This window comes from Mustela lutreola, chromosome 11 (genome assembly GCF_030435805.1).
Source record: "Mustela lutreola isolate mMusLut2 chromosome 11, mMusLut2.pri, whole genome shotgun sequence".
NCBI classification, from domain to species: Eukaryota; Metazoa; Chordata; class Mammalia; order Carnivora; family Mustelidae; genus Mustela; species Mustela lutreola.
The window spans coordinates 87,790,153-87,815,763 of NC_081300.1; the positions used below are offsets into that span (position 1 = coordinate 87,790,153).

Genomic DNA, 25,611 nt, shown 5'->3' on the forward strand with positions numbered 1-25,611 from the left:
CATCGTCATCAAAATATGCTATTATCACACATTTTATTTTTCGTCAATCTGGAGGGTGAAAAATGTCTAGTATTCAATTCTAACAGAACAAAGAGAATTTTTGAAGTGGATAATCCCCTTCTTGGCCTCCTATATAACGGCTGGTCCTTTTCACCCCCAACCATTTAATATACGTAGGGTGTCTCTAAGCATTTTCTGTGCACCTGCTATGCACCAGGCACTGAGCTTGAAGCTGTTTGATAGAGAGAAAATATATTCCCATTGGCAAACAGTCATGAAACACTACAGCATCCACTTACAACACATACCAACTCAGGAACCAAGAAAGAGGAAAAAATTGTTCTGACATGAGTGAAAGTGGAATCATCTGGAAAAGTTGCTTAAAGCAATTGGCTTTGGGGCCTTGTGCTTCATTTTTTTTTTTACTAGTTGGTTTCCTTGTTCATTGTTTGCACCTCCCCCACCCCCGTCTGTCTTACCTTCTCTCCTATCTCTGACTCCTAGCATAGGCCTGGGTACACAGTAGGCATTCAATAAACATTTACTCTTTGAATGAATGATCTTATCTAATTCAACAGCCCTGCCCTGTGAGTAGGTATTCTTGTTTTCTTCATTTTACACAGAAGAACCCCAAGGTTCAGAGAGGTGAAGTAGCTGGCTCAAGGTCACACAGCCAGCAAAGAGCAGCGGTGAATTAGAACCCAGATGTCCAAAGTCCTGCCCTTGAGACCAAGCTTTGGAAGGCAGTCACATTGCCTGAGCAAGAGGAAGTCATGTAGGGCAGGCAGATGGACCCAGGAAAAGAGAGAAAATTTGCAACTTGTCCAAATCTTGTCTTCAACCCCTGGATTTGAGAAGGTCTGGCACTTTTGAGACTGGGAGCCACGTGAAATCTTGCTTGTCACTCCTCTCCCTTAGCTAGTGCATCCCATGCCTTTCTTACCCCAGGATGGATTCTCTTATTTAATTGTCTTTCTCTCCCCTGCCCTCCCTCTTCCCCATTTGGTCCAGTCCCCAGGGGCTGCCAAAGATGCCATTCGGTAGGATAATTAAAGTTCCCCTCCTGTTAGCATCTCACTCCTCCTGAGCCCTCCTAGCAGCTGTTCAGCTGGAGTGGGCCAGGGAGAGGAGTACAAAAGCTTTGCTAATAATTGTGTCTACAAGCTGTGTGTGTGTGTGTGTGTGTGTGTGTGCTGTCGCTTGTGTACACGGCCAGCATGTGCCTGGTGTCACCCCACCCCCTTGGGCGGGGGCCACAGATTCATTACAGATTTTTCTTGGTGGCTCTGAGAAGAGGGAGGGGAAGGGGACCAGATGGCAGACAGGCGGGTGGCGGTCGGCCCTGCCTCCCCCTCCTCTCACCAAGCAGATGCCCCAGGAACAAGGGCCCCCGAGGCAGAGGCAGGATTAGAGGGAATACTCCGTATCAATTAGTGTCAAAGGCCGGGAGAGCTGGTGGGGGAGGGGCGGCCGGTTGGCTCTGGCAGGTGGAAGAGGGGAGAAAAAGAACTGACACATGAGGGAAGCCAAGATCAGGCCTGCAGGGGTTAACATGCAGTCTCACAGGGAGCTGGGAGAATGCAATCACCCTCAGAAATCATCAAGGGCAGCAAGCCTGCTTCCAGATGGGTAAACTGAGGCCAGGGGAAGCAAAGAGACTTGCTGGAAGTCTTACGGCCCCCGGACTAGGGCTAATACTACTACTAGAACTCTAATATTATTAGATATCATATAACATGAGATAATACTAGATACTAGAAAATGCTAATAGATATTAGATAATGTTAATATTATTATTCACATTCTTCTTTAAGTTAGAATACCAAAATTTCTAGCAGCAATGGAACAGTATGAGCCTCCCTGTCAGGCATTCACTATGTGCCACATACTTGGCAGACAATTTCTTATCTACTCTAATGGCCCCAATGGTCTGATAAGCAGACTCCTTGCAGAGCTGGGAGCCTGATGTGGGACTCGATTCCAGGATTCCAGGATTCCAGGATCATGACCTGAGCCAAAGGCAGTGGCTTAACCCACTGAGCAACCCAGGCGCCCCCTGGTAAGCTAGATCTTAATAGCCGTGTTTCATGGATGAAGAAATTGAGGCTCAGAGAGGGGAATGAAGCTGGGTGCATGCTGGTGCAGAGGAATGGCACACTTAAATCCTCACTTCTTTTACCCTAAAAAAGAAGACTGAATTTCAAGTCCTAAAATGCAAATTCAAGTTCAAGCTCTTATTTACAAGCTGTGTGCCCTTGGGCAAGTTACTGGGCCTCTCTGAATTTGTTCCCTCCTCTACTTTATGATGTTATCCAATAATGGGAGATGGGAAAATTACTTTTGTTAAACGTCTGCAATGGAATACTACGCAGTCATTAAAAATGGTGAAGGGGATGGATATTTACTGGCATAGGAAGATATTCAGACTATCTTGTTAAATTAGAAAAGAAAATCTGAAGTAAAACTAAACATATCCAATATTACCGCATAGTGATTAAGACCCAGCGAAAGAAGTAGTAAGATAAGAAAATGAGAGCAAGAGAAAGAATGAGAGTGACTTGGTGAGCCCAAAAGGCTAAACTCCAAAATACTCACAGTGGTCATCCTGCACCGTGGTATTTTCTTTTCTATACCTTAACAGTTACAAAAATTAGTAGCCAGAGAAGGGGCAAATATTAAAAGTCTGTCCGATCATCAGTCTTGGCCAGTTTTGAGTATTGTGAAGACCTACAGAGTCTGGCTCTACGGAGCCAGTCTTAGGTGCTCCATATAAGCAAGGAATTGTCTCTCGGGTGGGTGGGGAGTGATAAGATGTGTGCCAGGATCTGGTTTACAGCACAGTTAGAGACCTGGCAACTTGTGTGGGTCAGGTCAAAGTCAAAACGAACCAGTGTCTGAGGGCCACTGGAGAAGGAAGGGTTAATGTGCAAATCCATAAAGCTGACCCTGGGGTGGCCCACTTAGGAGACCATCTGCCAGTGGGCCTGCAGCTGCCAATCCCAGGCAGGCTCTGCCTTCTCCCAGGCTCCTCCCAGCCCACACAGCTCAGAGCGGCCCAGATGCCTCTGTCTGGGGCCCGCTCTCCAGCCAGGGAATCTGGCCCGGCTGAATCATCACATCTCCCTCAGCCCCAGCAGGAGGACTGGCGTTGGAGGTAACAGAGGTTACAAACTTTCTCCCTTGTGATCTCGTTTGACCTCAATAACCACAGATAATGACGTGCTGGTTTTCCCATTGCCTAGCTGAGGAATCGGAGTCTCAGAGGAGTTATGGGACTTGGCCAAGGCCACAAATGAATTCTCTTTGGAAGATAGCCCCCCGCTTCTGGGGGAAGCAGGAAACCCCTCTGCTCTGATCCCACTGACACTAACTCTGTCAAGAGAAATTAGGGGACCAGATGAGGCCTGTGTTCCAAAGCCCATCACTGGGAGCCTGGGGCCGGCCGCGAGGTGGGGATGGTGGGGCAGAAGAGCACCAGGTCGGGGTCCAGGACAATGGACTCAACTCCTTGCTCTACCTCTCTATTCTGCCTCATCTGCTCCTCCATCTAGAAGGTCTCAGGTAGCTTCCAACTCTTCTGCTGGGTGAAATCCAAGATCGCTGGCTACTTCCCAGCCCCGGGGAGAGAATAAGACGAGCACCTCTCCTCACACACCTTCACCATACACTCTGGAGTCAGATATCGGGACTCACAGACCAGAACAGGGGAGAGAAAGAGTTAACTCGAGGGGCAGATGGAGGAGGGACAGACTCCTCCCTGGAACCTGCCCAAATGTCAGACTGAGCAGTTCAGGACTGGCGGCCAAAGGAGGCAGAGAGAGACCCAAAAGCTCCCAGAACAGATGGGCCAGCCAGGGCACGAGGGGGATGAAATGGCTGTCATAATCATAATATCTCAAATTCCTCTGGAGCATTCCTGTTTCCAGAGCTCATTCAAATCCATTATCTTATTGGAATCTCGCAACTCCTCTGGACAGTTGATGGCCAGGGGCTGTGAGATCCATCTGGCAAGATGAGGCAACTAAACTCAGAGAGGTTAAGAGATCTGCCCAAGGTCACACAGCTCATTTGCTGTTGCAACAAGAGAATCAGGTCTCTTGAATTCCGATTCATCTGTCAGGGGACTAGCAATCCGATCCCCCATTTTCCAACACGGGGGCTTGGAATGATGAGCTATATTAGTAATACAATCTCGACAATAATGACAATAATAAAACTGAACAGGAGTTGATCACTGGTAAGGTGATAGGTACTGCGTTAAGCACTTAATGTGTATTATCTCATTTAATTCCCACTTTGACCCTATTTGGGGTAGATACAACTATGAGCTGCAATCTAGGGATGAAGGACACTTAGGTGTGCATGAGCGATATCACTTGCTCAAGGACACAGTTATAAACAAGTGGAGCTAAGACTCAAACACACATCTCTCCGTTCCTTCACAACCGCATTCACAGGTCCCAATCACCACTGCACATTAGGATCCCCTAAAGAGCCTTTAAAAAATCCTGATGCACAGATATCACCTCGAATCAATTAAATCAGAGTGGCTGGATGTGGGGCCCAGCCGTCGTATTTTTTAAAGAGCCCCGGGGTTTCCACTGGACAGCCAAGTTTGGCAACCCCTGTACTCCAGTTTCCCTGGGGACTGGTCCACTTCTCATCTCAGAAGGGCTCCTAAGTGTCTCTCTTTCTCCATCTGTACAATGGAGCCCCTTCAGCTGGGAGAGACCAGAATCTGGCCTCTCTAGGCTCAGGCCGGGAGAGCGTTAACCCCCTCCCCACCCAGAGCTTTGTGCTGAGAGCTCCAGAAGGCAGACTGGTTCCAGCTGTCCCTTCCCCTCTCCCCCAGAGGCACCTAGGGTTTGGGGAGTGTGCACCCAGGACCAAGCCTGTTGTACAACTTTTATTCTGTTTCTCTCAAATTAGGCTTTTGTGCAACTGTAGACATTGGACTCTGCCACCTCACGGACGGTGATGTCGCTCAGTGGCATTCTCCATCTTCTCTGGGTAAACCTGTTGGGTGCCCCCAAAATACAGTGAAATCACAATGGAGGGGGAAGCCTGGGGTGCGGCCAACGGAACAAAGGAAAAGAGCTCTTCAAGAAGAGCCTGTGGCTTGGTGGGAACTGGGACATTCTTATTTTCCAGGCTCTAGAAATTGTCTCTACTTTGTCCCCAGCAGGAAGCAAAGAGTCTGTTCCCAGGGTTCAAATCCTGTTGTTGGTTGACTAGCTGAGTGGGCTGCCACACTCTGGCCCACTTCCTGGCCTACGTAAATAAGGCGGCTGCAGCCCCTCCTGACCCTGACCTACCTAGTTCTCTCATCAGCTCTGAGAAAGCCTAATGAATGTAGAAATCTAAAGAAAAGCAGGCCTCCTGCGAGAGCTCTCTGCCTCTTCACACCTCCTCCATCGGGAGCAGCTGTTCTTGAAACATCAGTGCTTTGCTCAAGCCCCTGGAACTCACTGACTGACCTGGTCCATAACTACTGGACACCCAGTGGGGAACTTCCAGGACTGTGAAGTCTAGGACTCTGGGGTCCTAACGGGTACCATGTCATAGGAGGCAGGAATCCCCCCATCAACTCGGCTGATGATAAATGGAGGATCCCTGCAGCATAAAAACCATAGAATCCTATGATTTGGGAATCTCAGAACCAGGAGCTTAACCAGGCATGTGGGACCGGAAGCTTCCACAGTTTGGAAGCCGCTTTTTAGGAAAAAGAATATGAAATCTCAAAAATAAAGTTTAGTTTTTAAGTGAATACTTACTTGGAAGGAGAAGACAACACAGGATAAAAATTTACGAGCCAGGGAAACCCACCAACACCCCCAGTCCAGACTATAACACAATGTTTTATTAATGAACATTCTGAAATACCTCTATCGTACTTTATTCTTTGGACTTTTGGACTACATTGCCTCTGATTGCCTCTTTCTATGGTAATTTTCTAATATTGTCATCTACAGGGAGAACAGAAAAATAATTCAGCATTTTTTCTAGGATGGTTTATTTAGGAGGACTTTGGGGTATGTGGTTGACAGGCCCAAAGGTCCCACCGAGATATGGGAACACAGGGACCTTCCTGTGTCCCTCCAAGCTTCCTACTGCCCATTAAAAGGACTTTCTTTCGGAGCTGTGCTGGGAGTGTGTCTCAGCCACGTCTAGATATCCATGCACTGAAACTATCTTACTTTTAGTTGGTGACCTCCCTTGTAACCTCTACCAGCTCGCCTGCTTAACAATCTCAGACCCTTGGGGGAAAGCAAGTAGGGGAATAGGAACCGGAAATGTATCTAAAATTGCCCTCATTTTTGATAGCTGGTGATCTATAGGACTGCTGACTTCAATCTTTTGCAGCATGTCTCCGAGAGCATCGGGAATCAGGGATGCCACAGGACCCAGCGGACTGGGACTCAGGACAGCGGGAGACAAGGAGGGTACAGAGCCGTGCAGGGTGGGGGTTTGACTGGATGACACAGTTCCTGGAAATAAGGGGAGGCAGGGAATTGCGGCCCCGTGAATGGCTTCAGTCCACTTACCCCTGCCCCTTGCCAGGCTGTACCCCAAGCCTAAGAAAGCTCTCCCACATGCCTTTCCTCTCCGGGCCCCAGGTAGAACTATACAGAGATAATGCAGCAATATGGTGTAGTGGTTATGGGCACAGGGCCTGGGGTTCAAATCTCCACTCCACTTCTCATGAGCTGTGTGACCTTGAATGAGGGCTGTCACTTCTCTGAGCTCCAGGTTTCTCACCTTAAAAGGAGGAGGATGAACATGTACCCACTTTATAGGGTATTTGTAACGATTAAGCAACATAGTTCATATACAATGCCTAGCACAGTGCCTTACCTGGCACTTGGATAAACGCTCAGTAACTGCCAGGTGTTACTATCACTACTCCTGTCCAGCTTGACCCATCTCAGCACCAGAACCCAGTGAAAGTCCCCTCCCTTAGCACTTGATCTCAGAAGGGCTGAAATTGGCTTCCCTAGTATTATATGCTAGTCCTGCACCAATTAGAATGTCTAGGGTAATTAATTGAGAAGTATAATTGTATCTATTGTGGCCCTGACTGGCATGGAAGTAAGGTTCTGTCACTATCAAGGAAAGGAAAAATGTTCTGGAAAGACCTAAATAAAAAATGGGAAAGGGGCACCTGGGTGGCGCAGTCAGTTGAGCATCTGACTCTTGGTTTTGGCTCAGGTCGTGATCTCAGGGTCCTGGGACTGAACTCCATGCCAGGCTCCTTGCTCAGTGCAGAGTCTGCTTAAGACTCTCTCTCCCTTTCTTTCTGCCCCTCCCCTCTGTATTTGTTTTCTTTCTCTCCCTCTAAATAAAAATTTTTTTTTTTTAAATAGGACAGTCCCTTTTACCTGTCTTCTTACTTGACTTGCCCCAATTGGTTTGGGTTTCTATTCCACCTCACTGGCCAATCAGAACCCACGTTTCTGATGATCCTGGAGTCCTTTCCCAGAATCTCAAAGAATCTGGGGAGAGTGAATCCATTCCAACACCCAGCTTTGCTTCTTGAGAACAGAGACTATGTCTAGTTCACACACTTCCCAAGAGTCCAGCACCAGGTCTGTCACATAAAACACACTCAATAAACAGGTTTCAGAATGTTGAGTGAATAAATGGGATACCAATTTGCAAAAGGAAAAAAAATCAGGGGAGATGACTTCCCAAAGATCAAAGAAGAATCTTCTGGCAGCTAGGTTCTTTTCTTGTTTTCTTCTTTGTAACCAACATTAAATAAGTGTTAATGGTGGGCCAGGCCCTGGCCGATCGCTTTGTCTATCATCACGTTTAATCTTCCCTGAAACACTTTGAGCACTGCACTTCACCAAGGCAGTGTGGTCTATTGGTTAAGACTGATGTTCAAATCCTAGCACCAGAAATTTCTAGCTGTATGATCATAAACAATTACTTCCTTTCTTTGGGGGCTCTCCTTGTCTATAAAATGGGAACAACAGTATATACTTTGCTTAGTTAATACATTAAACATTAAACACATGGGAAGAGTTCGGCACAGTGCCTGGACCAAAGTCAATGCTCAATGAACAGCAGCTTATTTTTCCTTCCCTCTTCCTCCCATATGGAGAAAAAACTTATCAGACAGTCCTCAGATGCTCACAGTAGTATATGATTCCGGGAATGGGAGGCAATTCCAATACAGGGGAGAGCATGGTGCCAAACTTCCTTCCCTTTCTACCCAGAAGCTACTAGTTTATATTTCCCAGTGCTTGGCACCTAGATGGGATCTTGTGACCAGCCTCCAGCAATGGAATGTAAATGGAAGTGTTGGGTCACTTCCAGGTTGAAGCAGTTAAGAGCAATGGGGACTTCTCTACCTTGGTTCATTCTCCTTATCTTTCATCCAGATCATGCCATATAACCTTGAGGTCGTGTCACGGAGGTGGGTCCCTGTATAGCTGCATGAAGCAAAGCCCTTCTCCACCCCACAGAGGACTAAGAGAGGAGCAGGACATGACTGGCCATATTATGCCACTGAGATCTGGGGTATATTTGTTACAGCTGTCATTCTTGCCTATCCTAACTACACTTTCCTTATTTAAGGACCTTGAAACATCCAAGGTGACATCATTTTGCTTATTCTTTGAGTCCAAATGGTATCAGCATCCAGGAGCCATTCTCTCCTGGTCAGAGAATATGTTCCCTGGAGAAAGGAGTGCTAGGAATTGACTGCAGTGTTCTGGAGGATTCATAGGAAGGAAGGGGGATGGGTGGAAGGAAGTCCTCATCTTTCCAGTGCTACTGCCTCCTCGGTTCCACTGGTCAAACAACCACATGACTACAGATAGTGCTAGGCTTTCAAGTAGGTTAGGCTCTGGCGAAATGCCTCCCTCTCTAGCTGTTTCTTGAGAAAACTCAGAACAAGCGTAATTACAGCCCAAGGATAGGGCTGTGCACGGCTAGATGACTTGTAATCACAAAATCTATGTTCTGATGGTAAATACACTTTCTGTGTTCTTTTTGCCTCTACTTTTTCAGAAATGCCTCTTACACCTAGAAACAGCTTAACCCAATGCTGGCTAAAGCTCTGGTCTGTCTTTGCTCCAGTGGAAACCAACACCACCATGGTCTTGAGGACAGGACCCATCACTGGAAATGCAGGGTCGACCAGGATTATATAGAGTGGAGATTTCATGGCTCCTGGGTCTGGGTCCCTTTCTTTCCGGTGACCAGTTATACAGGGGGAGAGAAGAGGATGCTAAGAATAAACTTGGCGTGACTTCTCAGTTACAGATGACCAGGCTAACTCTAGCCAGTGAGCTGGCAACTGTTCATCCCCATCCTTAAAGAGAACCAGTATCTAGGGGCGCCTGGGTGGCTCAGTGGGTTAAAGAGAACCAGTATCTGCTCACTTCTATAAAATGGTAGACTCCATGGACGAACTGGGTTCTTCTTGGATGTGCCAGGTGTGTCAGCTCTTCCAGTGGATCACACCAATGCTCATGGTAACTTTGGAAGAAAGTCTCTTCCCCCATTTTAGAGATGGTAAAATTGAGGCTTGGGGGAGAGAAATACAGTATGGTGAGGGCTTACTTTTCTGTCCTATTCCAGTTATCATATACACCATTCGTCCTGTATGAAGCACAGTACAGAGCAGAGCAGAAGCACCTTCTCAACCCCAGGCACCATTTCTGATGTGTCAAAGGATGGGAAGCAAAAAGAATACCTCCTCCACCTGCGTTACAGTGTGAGAGCACAGCTCAAAAGCACATGTATCTATAAAGTGTTTGGAAAATACTATATGAATACAAACTACTAATTAATAAGTGAGTGAGTTGGTCCAGAGGTGGGCAGTCTAGCGTGGAGACTGAGAGCACAGGCTCTGGAATCAGATGGCACTGGGTCTGATGAACTTTTGACCCCTCTGAACCTCAAGTTTCCTCATCTGCAAAATAGAGACGTGAATATTGCCTGTCTCGGAGGGCCTCATGAAGCTCCAGGGAGTTAGCGCATATGGAAGGCTTAGCAGAACGCCTGACTTACACTGTTGTGGTTGTGACTGCTAGTATTATAAATAACTCAACTAGTCTTAGTTTTCTCATCTGTGAAACAGAAAAAAAAATCATTTTACCCATCTCACAATGCTTTCATAATTTCAAACGTGCCGACTCTGCAGATAAGATAAATCACCCCCAAACTTAAGAGGGGCTGGACACAGCTGGGAAAAGATGTGGCGGGAGAGGACTGGGCTCCGGGAAGATACCCCTCCCCACTGCCTTCCCCTCCTGCAAGGCATTCAAGTGCCCCAGGCAAGACGCGGGCACTGTCTTGACTCTGTCCTGACACTGTCCCAGCCTCCTGCTGGCAGAACACGAAGCCAGAAATAGCTCCCTTGGTGCAGGACACCCGTTTCCTCCTCCCTGTCCTGCTTCAGCTCCCCAACTTGCCGGAGGAGAGCATGAAATGTGTCTGCTTAGCTTGGCATCTTGAGCATCAGCAGTGGGAAGGCTGGCCCTCATTACATGCACAGCCCAATCTCTTTCCTCTCTGAACTGTCCCTCTCAGGGCGTCTAGCACAGACACTGTTCCTAGTTCTAAGTAAATAAGGCAATGGGAGTCGGCTGTGTCCTGGGCCCTGTGCTAGCTGCTGACTGTATGGAGATAAATAAGACAAGGCCCTCTGGTCAACTGTATACATTTCCACACTAATTAACATGTTCTGGGATTGCCCATCTATTGATATTCTATTCATCAGCCTGATGGTTTATGTTTTTACCAGTAGTTATCAGGGCTGGTTAGCCACTGACTAGTTTCTTTAGCTTTGGGAAACCGACTTCACCTTTCTAAGGTTCTATTTTCTCATTTGTAAAATGGGACAGAGAGGGTGCCCTGGGATCAACAGTAACTGAGACAAAGAATGCAAAAAGCATGGCACCAACAGCATGGTAAGTGTTCAATGGCTGGTACTCGATTTGCTCCTTCCAAGAGCTGTAGCAACCTGGGAAGGATGAATATACAGCATGCATACTGTCACCTCCCGTTCCTGCACCAAGCAAAACGCTCTTTGCTACTGATCTCAGATACATCCCAAGAAGCCATCTCAACATAGAGCTTCAGGCAACTACTACCAATTAGTTCGAAGTCTTTGACACCTTCTATGGAACCCTGTTCACCATCCTGTCCTTACTCAGATGCATAGATCTATAGTTTGGCTGATACTCTTCTTCTCTGGAACTTTATTCTGGGTTTCAGTTCAGTATGACCTCCTTAGAGACTCACAAGCATGAGGACAGTTCAGATGCATGCAAGGGAGGCCCATTAAAAGTAGGTACACATTGATATGCCTGTTATCAGCCAGCTGGGCTCCTGTTCTGGTGAATGATCTTGGGAAAGTCACTCCTCATCCCTGGACTGACTGACTGACTATCTATCTATCTATTCCCTCCCCCCCGCCCCCCGCAAGGTAGTGCATTAGTGGGACATGGTGGTTAAAATCTTGACTACTGGGGCCTTACAAGCTGAAGTTGGGATCCTGGATCTACTTTATGGCTGTGTTACCTTGGAGAAGTCACATAATCCTGAACTCCAGCTTCCTCACTTGTTAATTAAAGGTACTAACAGTACCATCTCAAAAGCTTACAGGTTTTGAGAGGTGAAGTGGGACAATAGTTGGAGATACTGACCTATGTGGTTTTTCTCCTCCCTGTATTTTCCCCTCTGGTTTTGTTGTTGTTGTTGTTGTTTTACCATTTAAGCAGATCATGGGTTCTACCCTCTGCCTCAGGGGAGGCATGAGTCAGGCCTGGAAACAGGAAGATGGGAGTGTTTTCAGCTTTTGCTTTTTGGAAAAGTCAAAGCCTGCAGGGGCAGGGGATTTATGGACTTAGGAGAGAGTTTTAAAGAAACACAAAGGAAGAAAGATTTCTCCAGAGTAGTAAGCGATTGCCTCCAGACTAGGAGGCAGGGAGAGGGGAGACAGAGTGGAGGAGGGCACCCATAAGACCAGAAGGGTGCTGTGGGGGCAGGAATGATGAATGTCTCCATGAAATATACACGGACTGATGGCCAATGGTCTGATCTCTGCCAAGCTGGGCAAATTTGGACAAGTAAAATAACCTCTCTGGATCTGTGTCGTCACTTACAATCTAAGGCTGTTTTTAATCACTCCCCAAGTTAGTGCAAAGCAGTACAAAATCCTGGTGCCACCAAAATCTATTATCCCACCCTCTTCCTCATCACCAATGATTTAGCTCGGGGTCCTCTGCACCACCATTTCTGAGTTTAACTCTGGTCAAGAAAACACATGGTTAACTACCAATATCTCTTGTCTCCTTGTCTTGAAGGGTTATCCCTCTTCATGGATGGTTCGATAATCCTCTTGCTGGGAAGAGCACTTCTAGCATGAAAAGCACTTCCTGCTGGCTGATTCTCTTTCCGAGTGATTGCCCAGTGTGGGAGGAGACCATCAATACCCCAGGGCAAGCCCTCACCAAGCCCCGAGCCCTGTGAGCCCTGTGAGGTCAGCTTTACTGCTGGGCAGTTACTTTTCCCTCTGCCTGAGCCCAGTCTTGGGGCAAGCCTCCACTAGAGTGACCATCTAGAAATTTAAAAGTAGGAGAAGAGCTAGGCCTCACCAGTGACATTTTGTGCTCCGAATCCTGCCTCTGGGGAAGAAAGTGTTGAGTAAGAGAAAAGTCTAGAGTGGCACATCTGGGCTGTAAATCCTACCTCTGACCCTTACAAGGTGATAACCTTGGCTGAGTAACTTAAATCCTCTGAGCCTCACTTTTACCACCTACAAAATAGAGACAATGGTATCTCCTGCATAGGGTTGGGATGAAGCCATAATGAATAATATCTATGAATTGCCTAGGATAGAGCTTGGTTTATGACTAGGAGAGATCTAAAACTTCACGGCATCACAACTAACTTATATGACCTTGGGCAAGTCACTTTATCTGTTCAGACTTTTTCTTTTTTCTTTTTCTTTTCTTTTCTTTTAAGATTTTATTTATTTGATAGAGCTAGAGAGAAGGCACAGATAGGCAGAGTGACACGCAGAGGGAGAGGGAGGAGCAGTGAGCCCGTGGGGCTTGATCCCAGGACCCTGGGATCATGACCTGAGCCGAAGGCAGATGTTTAACTGACTGAGCCACCCAGACGCCCTATCTGTTCAGACTTTGATTCACTTTTGATGATATTAACTCCCGCCCTGCCCGCTAATTGCTGGTTATTTATAGTCATGTCTCCCCAACTAAAATGTAAACAAGTTGACAGTAAGAGAAAATTGTATTCATTATTATGCTTTACCTATAGTAGAACTTCTGTGTTGAAGGTATGAATAAACAATCAGAAGGGAGATGTAAAATCCCTTTGCACAGACTGAAAAAGGGATCCTGGCCATCATGATTCTTTGTTTCTGATAGGAATGAATTTGGATCAATGCTGGGTGCACAAGCTTTTGGGGTCAAAGACATTGTCCCACAGTGGGAGGGGGTCAAGAGACCCAGGGTGTTTTCTGGGTCTTTATAAGACCTCGAGCCTCAGTTTCTTCATCTGCAAGATGAACACACAAGGGGCACTTACTGTTGTAAGGACCAAATGAGAAAAAACAAAGATAAGGATATAGCATGATTTCATGATGTGACTTTAGGCAAGTCATTTCACATCTCTGAGCCTCACTTGTCCTATTTGTAAAATGGGAATAAATTCTTTTTTTTTTCTTTTTTTTTTTTTTTGCCCTTTTCCCCAAGGAACTCGGAGTGGTGTGGTCTCATAGGACTAAGGGTCAAGTGGGCTCACATTTCAGCTCTCTCTCCCCATCTATAAAACAAAAAGACTGAATGTGAATTCCTCGAAGGTCCCCTCTGACCCTCCCATCCTGACTGGAAGCTAAAACCCCCCGCAAAGTGATGGCGGTTTGTAAGAAGCCGACCAACAGAAGGTGCCATTACAACGATATGTTCCTTCTGGAAACAATAAGCCACATGATAAACAGTGGCCCTGAGTCCACCCTGCACCACTGCCCAGACATCTGTCCGTATGGGAGTGGGCTGAGCCCCAGAATCACCTGCCACCTGGCTGTGGAACAGAGGCCGGCCAAACAAAAGCCTCCTTATCAGCTGGCAGCTCTGAAACAGGATCCCAGAAACAGCCAGAGCTGCTCACCTGCTCTGCTAGGCACAAGCTGGGTCCAGATGGACATCTCATCAGCATCCCCAGACCAGGCTTCGGGCAGCATATGCCACAGGACACCTTTCTGGGGCAGGATGCGGTAACTCCCCACAGAGGGTAGGGTGGCAAGAGAGAGCAGTGTGCGGCCACCTGATCACAGCAGGAAGTTCAAACGTGACTTTGGGTCAACACCACTTCACTGAACCCAGTGCTCTCTCAGGCTGACTCAGGCTATGGACATCGGGCAACTCCTCTCCCTTTGTGGGTCTCAGTCTCCCCATCTGCAAAATGGGGATCTGAACTAGAACAGTGAGTCCTAAAGATCTTTTGATCTTGTATCTCTCTCAGTAAGAAATATTGAGGATGAACCCCCCATATATGTGTATTTATGAATTCTACATGAACACTGTGGTTCTAATACATCATTACAGATACTATAAAACATATTCCTCAGACCTCCCCATGCACAAGGAGACTGGATGATCTCGAAAATCCCTTTAGCTCTAAAATTCTGTTGCTGTACCTATGTAAGTCTCCGAGTCTCCTGATCAGTACCACATGCACACTCCCGCGGGTCCTCATCATTTCTTCATTCAACAAACATGTCAAGATCCCCAACCATGGACCGCTGTCCTAGGTCCTGAGATACAGTGAGGAATGAGGCAAACAAGGTCCCCACCTCCGCATCCCCACACCCTCCAGCAGTTCAAATGATTCTCTCTCAAATAAAAGGAATTAACTTTGCTGTTTTTAATACTGGTGTTTCCATATGCTTCAGACTATTAGATGTTCCAGCGACTTGATGAGGGAAAAGTGTTACAATTCATACATTCAACCAACACCTGTCTGGCCCCCTGCTGTGTATCAGGTGAAAGAGATACATCAAGGAGCATACAGATAGTCCCCTCCCCATGATGCTTTCGGTCTCTTAGGACGGGTACACTTTAACATGGGTCTCACAAATCAATACAAAATCACAAGTGTGTTGAGAGCCAAGAGAGGTACCTGCCATGATAAGAAAGTCTGTAATTCAAGGTGTGACTTAATCTAGAGCATTGTAGAAGGAATCCCTGAGGAAATGACATTTGACCTGAGATCTGAAAGTGCAGTAGGTATAAGTTAGGCACTGGGGAGATGGAGAGCTTTCCTGGCATCATGTGCAAAGGCCGGTGGCAGAAAGGGCATGGAAAATTTGAGCGACTAAAAGGAGAGGGGTGTGGCTGAATGGAGGGAGTGAGGGTCAGCATCTTAGAAACAGTCTTGGGGAGGTGGGCAGATAGACGCTGGACTGGAGAGTCTTTAGGTCTTCTCAGGGAGTCTGCTCTGTATTCTGCAGACCAAAGGACAGGGATGGAGGGCTTTAGATGGGTGGAGGGGGTGTGTATGGGCTGACTTGCCTTTCAAAGAGGTTCTTCTGGCTCAGTGCGGAGAATGGGTAAGGAGGGGAAAGACACAGAAAGTGGGTCGGGGAAGGACAGAGAGTAAGGTAAGTTATAATAGTAGCTACTGCTTAAGCCGATCGGGCATGAAACAAGACGAGCAAAATGAGACAAAAACACCCCCAACCTTAAAAGCCAAACTACAGCGACAAGAGGCACAGCAGGTAGAGAAGACTTGTAGTTGCCATCAGGCAGATCTGAGTTCAGATCCCAGTTTCACCTCTTACGAACTATGTGGCCTTGGACAAGACACATCTCACCACCTCCTGGGTCTCAGTTGTTCCTCCTCCGCAAAGCATATGAGACTCGACACATGTACCACTCAAGAGCTCTGGCTTCTTACCCCAATTCTGACTCTTACCAGCCAGCTGTCCTTGAGCAGGTCACCTCCACCCTCTGAGCCTCAGTTTCTCCTCTATAAAACAGTCTCTCAAATACCCCTCTCCTGGAGTTACTGTAAACATGGGATTAGGCAACAGATAAAATATGCTTGCTTCATAGCACAGGGCTGGGCACTTAAATGACAGAAGGAGCTTGGCCTCCACTCTGTGCCGTGAGTGTGCACACACGCTTCAGGCCCAGATGGCACCTCTCTCCCCAAAGGAGGGGGGGTCTGTCGTATAAAATTCCAGCTCACTTGCGTAAGCTTAACTTTTAATGAAGCCAGAGAACAGTGATCCATTGGTGTTTCTGCTCAGCGAAGCTGTCAGCGGGATGTAAGCCCAGGGAATCCGGCAACAAGGGGATTCTCCTGATGAGAAACATTTGCGTCCAGAGGATCTTAATATTTGTTTTGAACAGACACATGTAGACGTGAATTACTTAATGACTGTTTTAGGGTTCGGCATTGTTCTGTATTTGGTTTGGCTTTGTTTCTATGACATCTTAATTCGTGTTTTATTTCACGGAGCTCCGCACACAGGCTGTGGCATATGGGAGCTCCCTCAGCAAAATCTCCAGTGAAGATGGGGGATGGAGGGGGAGAGAGAGAGGGAAAGAGAGAGAGATGGAGAGTAAGCAGACTGTTGCTTCAAAGGTGCGCCATGAAGGGGGGCGGCTGGGTGAGAGGGGTAGTTTGGATCAGTGCGCACGGATATAAGAGATAGACCAAAACCCTCACCGTCATGGGAACATGATTTGCCTCTGCTATTTGGAAGTCTAAACAGTGTGTTTTTCAATTTCCTAATCTGATTGATCACAATCAGAGAGATTGTAAATTTCATGCTTGTCCATAACACATGCAGGGGCCCAGCTAAGCTTCTAACACTGCTATTCAAAGTCATCCTGGCTGCATTTGAGTCAGGGAGAGGAGCCAATAGAAACAGAAGCCAATAGGACCCTGACTAAGAGGACAGGAGCCCCCCTCTGACCCCTATCCCTGCTCCCAGCCTAGGAGTCAAGGACCTGGGAAGTCAGTGCTTAACTGGCTTACTACATTAATTGCTTGAAATGTTTCCTGCCTCCATCTAGGGAGTCATCCTCTGTTAGTTTTCCCCTCACTCACTCTGCTCTAGCCACACTGACTTCCTTGCTATCTTTAAATACATCAAGCATGCTTCCACCTCAGGGCCTTTGCACTTACTGTTCCCTATGTCTCAAAAACCCTTTCCCCTCAGTTATCCTTATGACTCCCTCCTTTCACCCAGGCAGCCCCCTGACCACCCCATCCAATCAACCAGCCTTACCCTCTCTATCCCTTTCCTCTCCTTTATTCTTCTTTATAACACTTATTATAACCTGACCTTCTTTGATTTCTTCATTTATTACCTTGTTTCTTCATTTATCACCTTTCTCCCTCTGACAGCTTGGTGTTGTTCATTGTTATATCGAGTAGGAGCTCAATAAAATTTCTCCATGAATGAAAGGACGATTTTATTTTTTAGCCACAGGCGGCTTCTTCCCTTTTGTGATTCATTCCCTGTGGCTCATCTTCTCTTTGAAACGCGTGGGCTCACTCCAATCCCCCTACCATTGGTGGCTGCTCAAGGAATGCAGACTGGATTTTGTTTTAGCCAGAGCTAGACCATGAAGGACAAGAAACCTAATGGTCCACACCAGACTCTGCATCCTTGAGCCAATGACAGAGGAGTTGGAAATTTTATACAATAAGGGCAGTTTCTTTCCACAATCCCCCTTCATTAGCACTTAACTCTGAGCCCCCCAGCGGATGATGTCCTCTCTAGAAAGTTCAAATTGTTTTTTCTTCTGGGGAGAGAAAAAAAAAAGGTATCTTTTGAGACTCTACTAGCAACAAAGGCCTTATTCATGCTGATCATTCCTTGCATTTGTAGGTAAAATTGATGAAATAAAAGAATCACTCCCATTCCACAGATCAAACCACTAAGGATAACTGTGTGAGTCTAGGCAGGGGATGCCATGCCTCAGGGAGGGTGCCTCCCTCCTCTGGTTTTCCACATCCCCTTTTCTTATATTCCCACCCATATTACAGTACTTAGGACAGTCTGCCTCATGCTGTTCCTTACTGGTGCCTGTGTCCACCTTTGCCACTGAATTCCGAGGCCCTCCCAGAGAGAGATTGGATTCATTCATCTTTTCCTCCTTGATGGGCCTGGCACATAGTAATAATAAAAACAATAATTTATTATTAATAGTAAGAGTTCACATTGATGATGATAGCCCTTCCTCTGTGCCAAACAGCACTTTCCATAAATTAGCCCATTCAGTATTCTCAACAGCTCTTGGAGAGGGCTGCTATTATTAGCCCCATTTTATGGATGAGGAAACCAAGATTGAGAAGGTCAAGTTCCTGCCAAAAATCACATAGCATCTGCAAATAGTAAGCATCAGCAAATAGTAAACGGAAACAGGTATTTTGATTAGCTGATTTGATTTGATTTTTTTTTTTTTTAACAGCTCTACATATCTCTAGTGGCTCTTTAGGGAATGCCAAAACCACATTCAAAAATGAATACAGAGCACTGGGGTGGTCAGGTGCCACCGCCAGGCAGCCCACCCAGCCCAGGTGTGGGGGAGGGGGGTGGCACTCCCTCCTGACATCTCATTAGGTAACTCTTGCCATGGTAACAAGAGCACTGCTGATGGAGCTCTTGGTCTGTGCCAGGCACTGTGCCGTGTACTTAACACGAATTACTTTGTCTCCTGCTCACCACAACCCCATGAGCTCAGTCTCGCACAGGTGGGTCAGCCGAAGGACAGAGAGGGCGAAGTGACTGGCAGAGTCCAAAGTAGGAAAGCTGAAGCCAGTTTCAGTCTAACCAATCAAATCTGAGCCCAGATTTGACTTCAGAGCCCAAGTTCTTCACCTTTCCACTTTCTCCCCTCAGAAGTGTTCCCTCACACCTCAAAGTCTTATAAATGAGCAATTTAACAACGCTGGTTTTGTTAAGCCCCCGTGAGTCCTTCCACCTCCCAGGAAGGTAAATCCAGCCACTCCAGAAGAAAGTATATTTTAAAAAATGTATTGTGCATTGGCAGCATGCCTGAAGAGCTCACAAGAGCAGGAAGCGTATGACCCAGGCTTCCTTCCTCATCACAGGAGTTCAGCTTTCAGGAGTGTCCCCCCCCCCCCCATCTTTTTCTGGTGGCCTGGAGTGGGAATGGAGTTCATCAAGGCTCACACAGCCCTGAAAAGCACTTCCCAGGGGGCATTTCATCCAACCTCCTGTACCCACACCAGCTGACATGTCTACTCGCCCAGCCAGACAGACGTCTATATCCCGAAAGCTTCATTCTGACACTAGTGCGAGTCAAATCTATCTGCAGAGTGTGTGTCTCTTAGGCGGCGTTGATCAAGAATCCCCAGCCTGTCAGGAATGGGAGTGGACTGGGAGACAGCGAATCTGACACTGGATTTGGACCGCGTGCACTCATTCAATTAATGCATCCAAGTTTCATTCAGCGTCTACTGCAGCCCGAGTCTCTAAGACAGCACGGTTGCCAAGTGAAAACAGCCGTGTCAGAAATAATGCCCCCCACTGACCCCTGTACACCATTCAGCAAATTTCACCTTTCAGAAGGAGAAAGGTTTGACCCAAACAATAACACTCCCTTTCCAGAGAAAAACGATCATTCATCGCAGGGGCAAGCTTTCTCCATGACCCTCAGTACCTTGGTTTTTAACCACAGGCCGTCAGGAAATCACCTCCCAGCTGCCCCTCACTCTGCTCCTGAGGACAGAGTCAGCACAAATGTGCTAACCGATCTCTTGGCACAAAGGGGAGTCTGGAATTAAATGGTTCAAAGGCATTTCTCCTGCCTAACAATTTCGCCATCTTTCCCTTTATGCAGTAAAATCTCCAATAGTTTGGAATTTATGATCCTTTGGACAGACCTGGGCTGAAGTCTGCTTCTGGACTATTCTGCATAGAGAGGTTTTTTCGAAGAAAATTAATAGCTTGCCAAAAGAATTGTAAAGGGAATCGCTTCTTCTATTTAAGAGGGCGGCCTTGCTAGCTCTTTACAAACACTCCAGCATCCACAAACAATTGATATGCTAATTTCAAATGGTTTTCACATGTTCATTAAGTCCTTAGCTACTATTTGGTGATATGATTATTACAGTTGGGTCTAGCCCCAGACATTTAAGTTCTTCACTCTGAGCATAAACTTTCTGCGTACAAACTTTTCTGGACCAAACAATTAAAAAAAGAGAATTAATCAAAGCCAGGAAAAATGACTGTACTTCTTGGGTGCGGACAAGAGCGGGGTCTCTTACTCTCCAACTATCTTACTGATTCATGCTCTCTTTCAGTTCTTTTAGGCTGAGGCTTCACTTTGGCCACCCTATATCCCAGGTGGCCTGGGACAGGCCCGTTACATCTTCCATCCTGGAGTAATGACTCACAGCGAGACTTTCACTCTCAATATGAATAATGAATTATACAGTCACTCTAAGTTTGATGGAACTAGGGATTCAAACTAATTTTCAAGGAGTTTGAGTCTTCTCTGGACTGGCAGTACCTGGTCATCTCTACACAAATGAAAAGAAAGCAGTCTGAGGATGCTACAGCAATCCATCCTGAACCCAGGGAATTCTTCACCAGCCCTCGCCCACCCCCTAACTAAAAAAGTCTGATCAGAAATTCCCTAAGCTTCCCTCAGGGAAGAGAATGATGGGACCACTCTCACCCCACCTCCTATGTGTTAATTCCATCTCAACGCATGGCCTGTTAGCTGAAATCCCACGATGTTTACTGCCAGCATCATTTGGGGGAGAAATGGGTGGGCATGAAGAACACAATACTAGAAGGAAACGTTGACTTCCTTTGGCCATTATCAACTGAGCTGTTTGTTTCAGGAGTGATGTCTATTAAGGAATCACTCTGGACCACACACTGTGGGAAGTGTTTTACCTGACTCAGTCCTCATAATTCAAGGTCTGAGATGGCTACTATTATTATTTCTATTTCAAGCGGATAAAAAACAGGCTCAGCAAGGTAAAGCTTCTTGTTCAGGACTCTCAGCTAAATGCTAGAGCCACAACAAGAATCCAGGTTTGTCTGAAACTCAAGTCTGAGCTCTTAACCACTATGATATACTGCCTCCCACTCTGCTTTACCGATCTGACATTTGAGTCAGACATCTGCTTGCAATTTGATACACATAAAGCTACTGCCTCATCAAGGATGCCTCATGGATGGGGAGAGGAAGGTGGGGGGGGGGTGAGGGGAGGTTTTGCTTGGAGTGTGACTGTATGATATATGCATAGTGCTATGAAATCAACCAATTGAATATAAGCTTCTATCCTGGTACTAAATTATCTTCTGAGATAGACTTAAAATATCCTAGGGAAGTTCATTCAGAGGAGGGATAACCCTCATCTAGAAACACGTATTAAGTGTTTAACCAACAGAACTGGATGGTGTTTCGTCCAATCCCTCCCCCATCTCCCTACAGATCTGCTGACTATGTGCTGGTCTTGACTCATGAAACGAAATGACATTTCTGAGGAGACCAAGTACCTAGACTGCCTCTAGAGGAAGCCACTGGGGCTCAGCTGATACTATGCCAGCGTCTCTGTCCCTTTCCTTCCTGAGAACTCAGCCTTGACAACATGGTACTTTCACTGTTAAGTAAGCCTACTACATTAGAAAGGATGCAGGAACTGACCTCGCTGGATGTGGCTGGCTTGGATGGGGCTGGGGATGATTTGGGTTTTACAGACAGTCTGTTGAAAGCTGACTCAAACCCAGCCTTCCCTGAAGACTTGAATACAAATGCTCCCCACTCACGTCCCACCCCAAACCAGGATGACAGCTATAAAACTGGAATCTATTCTACAGAGGGTCTGCACATGTTACAGAAGTATCGAAGAAGATCCTTCCAGCATGACATAAATTAGGGGCTTATGACTCAGACTTTCACCCCAGCAGTGGTTTCCAGGGGTAAGGGGATAAGGGGTAAAAAGACCCCTAGAGGGAAATGACACCTGGGGGAGGAGGGCTGGCTATTGTTAAAGAGTTTCAGATGCATTATGCTCAGATTTGTACCATGCTGCAGAAAGCATGAGGGTTAGGAGACTTCAGGCAAGTCATATAATTGAGAATATGACCAAGAAAAGGGCATGCCAGTAACGGACAGACAGGCAAAGGGGAAAATGCCAAGTTAGGTGGACTTTAGGCGTTTTCTGTATTCAAATACCACCAGGAATCTGCTGTCATCTTCCCACAACCCTGAAATACATGGCAGACCCTGGACCAAATGTCACACAGGTAGTTTTCAATGAAATTATCTTTAGTTTCCACTACAAGGGCATATTCTTTGGCCTACACAGCACCTGGTTTGCCAACAGTAGGTACACTCCAAAGGCGGAATGGATGGCTGAAACCCAGGAAGACAGAACTGCTGACGTCAAAACTCTCTTCAAAGAACCTTTTTCCAAGCAGAGAAACATCAGCCTTGCACGGCATTTGGTGTTCTTGTTCCCCTTCTCCAGCCTGTGTCACAAGGTGTCCCCTCCCTCCCATCTGCAAATACTGGCTGCTACTGCTGCTGCTTGAAGCCTACCACATCCTGCTTCTAGTACACCCATTCCCAACATGGGGTACCCATCTCTCTAAAGACCTGTATGAGCTACGCTCCTATCAGACTCTGAAAAGTTCTCCAGCCTGAGTTTGATTCTGTAGATAGGATTCACTGCCACCCACCCCACAACCACCGGAAAGTTCAGATCCCGTGGGTCCAGAACAGGCATTCTGTATGAAGCACTTTCACAGACATGTTTTCAATCTACTCTCTCATAGAGCCTGCCAGGATTAATAAATCCTCCAAGTGGTCTCCCCTGGTCCACTTCGTTCTTTTTCTCCCACTGAACCACTCATCCAACACCAGCGAAAGATGAGTTTTCATACTGCCTTGATCTTCCCTGACAGAGAGCACAGCCTTCTTCCTTTCATTCGCAAACTCCTCTAAATTGAACGCTTTATGAAAAGAACTGGGTTTTCTCTGTCTTGGAATGCTCTCCCTAGCCTCCTCTCCATTCCACCTCACCTCCTCTTCTCCTCCTTTCTGCCTTTCTTTCCTTCCCTTATTCTCCGCATCCCACTATTTTCACCATCTACGGGTCTGTTCTCATCCTTGAGTTCAAAGCAATCAGATCCTTGTTGAAAAACCAAACAAAACTCTTCCAAGATCATCTTCACGATCTTGGAAGCCTCCTCCCTGACTCTTGAGCTCAGAGTACTGGTTTTGGATGCTGGAGGAGAGAGAATTCAGCAGCAGTGGCAGCCAGAAAGGCGTGGAGGAGGGTGCTGTTTAGGGTGTATTTGAGGGAGCAGCATATGGGCTTTTGTCAAAATGCTCAGAGCTCGTTAGTTTCTGAGCTGAGTATAGAAATGTGCCGTTTACCTCTGAACACTGCTTAAGCTGGTTCAACCCTCATCTTCTCTTCTTGTACAACACCACAACTACCCCAATTCCAGCATTCCTTTGTCCCCCGTCCTCTGAACTCTAATACCAAGAAAAGTTTCTTAGTCAAGTCCTATCTCACCTACACCGCCCACCCCAAGAAAGCAAAACCTCCGGAACAGCAGCTGCCAGGTCAGCAGACCACTGAGTGTTGCTCCCCCTAAAGACTCCCTGTCCGTTCTCACCAGCTTCCACCTCACACAGGCAATCAGTTCCCATGTTCCAGCGGGAGACACCGAGTAGTGACGGGGAAAAGACAGGCGCCCTGGCCCAGCAGCCTGCATCCACCCCTCAGGACTCTGGGGCACACAGGCCAGGAAAGAAGGACCATCAGGGTCTCAACTGCTAAGAAGGAGGTCATTACCTTGGCAGTGGCTTGCGGGCCGTGATACTGGCGACAATGATGCTCTCGGGACGCGGGGTGGCCACAGCTTTAAAGGTTCCTCGCCAGAACTTCTCGAAAAGCTGCTTCTCGCCTTGCTGAACGCTCGCCATAGCCAACCCAAAGGGACCCGGGGCGCCCGGGCGCTGTCCGAAGTGCTGAAACGCGGATTTCAAATGGGGGCACACCCGGCTCCGGGTTCAGTCCGTGTGAAACCCAGAGGGGTGGGGTGGGAGAGATCGGGGGTTCAGGGCGGGGGATGGGATGCCTCAGCCCGGTCAGGCAGGGGAGGAAGAAGGCTGATCCACCGTCTTTCTTTGCCTTCTGTGCTGTCTCTGGGCTGAGCTCTGAGCTTGCGAAGCCTCCGTGCCCCAGGAAGGGAAGGGAGGGCTGGCTTTCTCGGCAGCGCCAGGAAAGAAGAGGCGACGGGGTCGTCTGTGTGTGCGTGCGCGTGTGAGCTCAGGCGCGCCCGGGTTTTGTCTCTCGCACAATGTGACGTTGGAAGAGGAGGCTGGTCGCGCGAGCTGCACTTTCCTCCCCCCTCTCCGTCTCTCCTCCTCCCCACCAACTCCCTCCTCCTCCAGCACAGCCTCCTGCCGCCATCTGCATAACAAAAGCCCGCAGGTCTTGGGAGGAGAAAGGGCGGGGCATGTGCCTGTCACCAGGGCCCGAGGCGACGGAGTTGCAGTGCTGACCCCTCAGAGAAGCAATCCTGGCACCCCGAACTGAAACCGGCAGGAGATCCTGCTTCCCAGCCTGCTCTCCTCCCCAGCGGCAGCAGGCCTCTACCCCTTCCCCTATCTCTTCTTGCGTGCTCTCTGGGCCTGGCCCCCTCCCTTCTCAGCCCCTTCCTTTCTCAAGTCTTGTAGCAGATCTTGGGGGGGGGGGGGAGTAAAAAAAAAAAAAAAACTTAACCTACCCACCCAAGCCAACCTGATCGCCTCACTTCTGGGAGGGACTGCCTAGGCAGCAAAGGGGGTCTCTTGCATGCCTCTTTGTGCCTGGGTGCTACAAGATTCCCACTACCCAGAAAGTGCCATTTGATGGACAATCCGTCACCAGTTCGGCTTTTCGCCATCTGCCAAGCCGGGTCCCCGCCCGCAGAGGGGCGCAGCGTTACATCTGTGCCTGCGGCGCTATAAGGAAGATTTCTTTTGTGCCTCACAGCCAGCCAGCCCAACGTCCCCGCTGCCAAACCCATCCAAAGGAAAGAGTGCCCCCCATCCCACGCCAGCCCCTGCACTCCTAGGGAATGCAGCCACAACTACAGAAAAGTGGTTAAGAAATTAACATAGCTTGTCTCAGTCCCCAAAAGGGACTAATTTTGGAAAAGTAAAGCTTAGGGAGAGGGATTTAAGGGGAGGGGGGATCAGGATTACAGGTGAATAGATACTTTTAGGTCTCTCTCCCCATCTTCTACCCCCACCAATTCAATCCTAATCCCAGAAAGTGAGAGTTCACAATTACAAATAAACCCTTTGAGGCACAGAGTCTGGGCAGACTTTCTCTGGTTTCACCCCCAGGGTTTTCATTAAGAAAAAGAGACAGTAGCAGGACCCCTCCCTGCATCCCTCACTTGGAGTCCTTTAATCTCCAAAGAGTTACTACTCCCACTCCCCAGGTTGCAAGTTCCTGGAAGGAGGCCTTGCCAACTCTTCACGGCTCCCAAGCACCTAGCATCAGGTCTGGGCCACAGCCAGAATAAACCCACGCTTCTTGCTGATGCTGATAGGGACAGGGACCAAGAGA

General features: G+C 47.6%; 1 protein-coding gene across 1 annotated transcript in view; it reads right to left on the reverse strand.

Moving 5' to 3' along the window:
• Positions 1-24,390, reverse strand: part of SRRM4 (serine/arginine repetitive matrix 4) — a 143,064-nt gene extending 118,674 nt beyond the window's left edge. The window contains exon 1 of the mRNA XM_059139776.1: positions 23,845-24,390. Coding sequence (XP_058995759.1) covers positions 23,845-23,975 — 131 coding nt within the window. The 5' untranslated portion in view covers positions 23,976-24,390. The remainder of the gene's footprint in view (positions 1-23,844) is intronic.
• Positions 24,391-25,611: the final 1,221 nt, after the last annotated feature.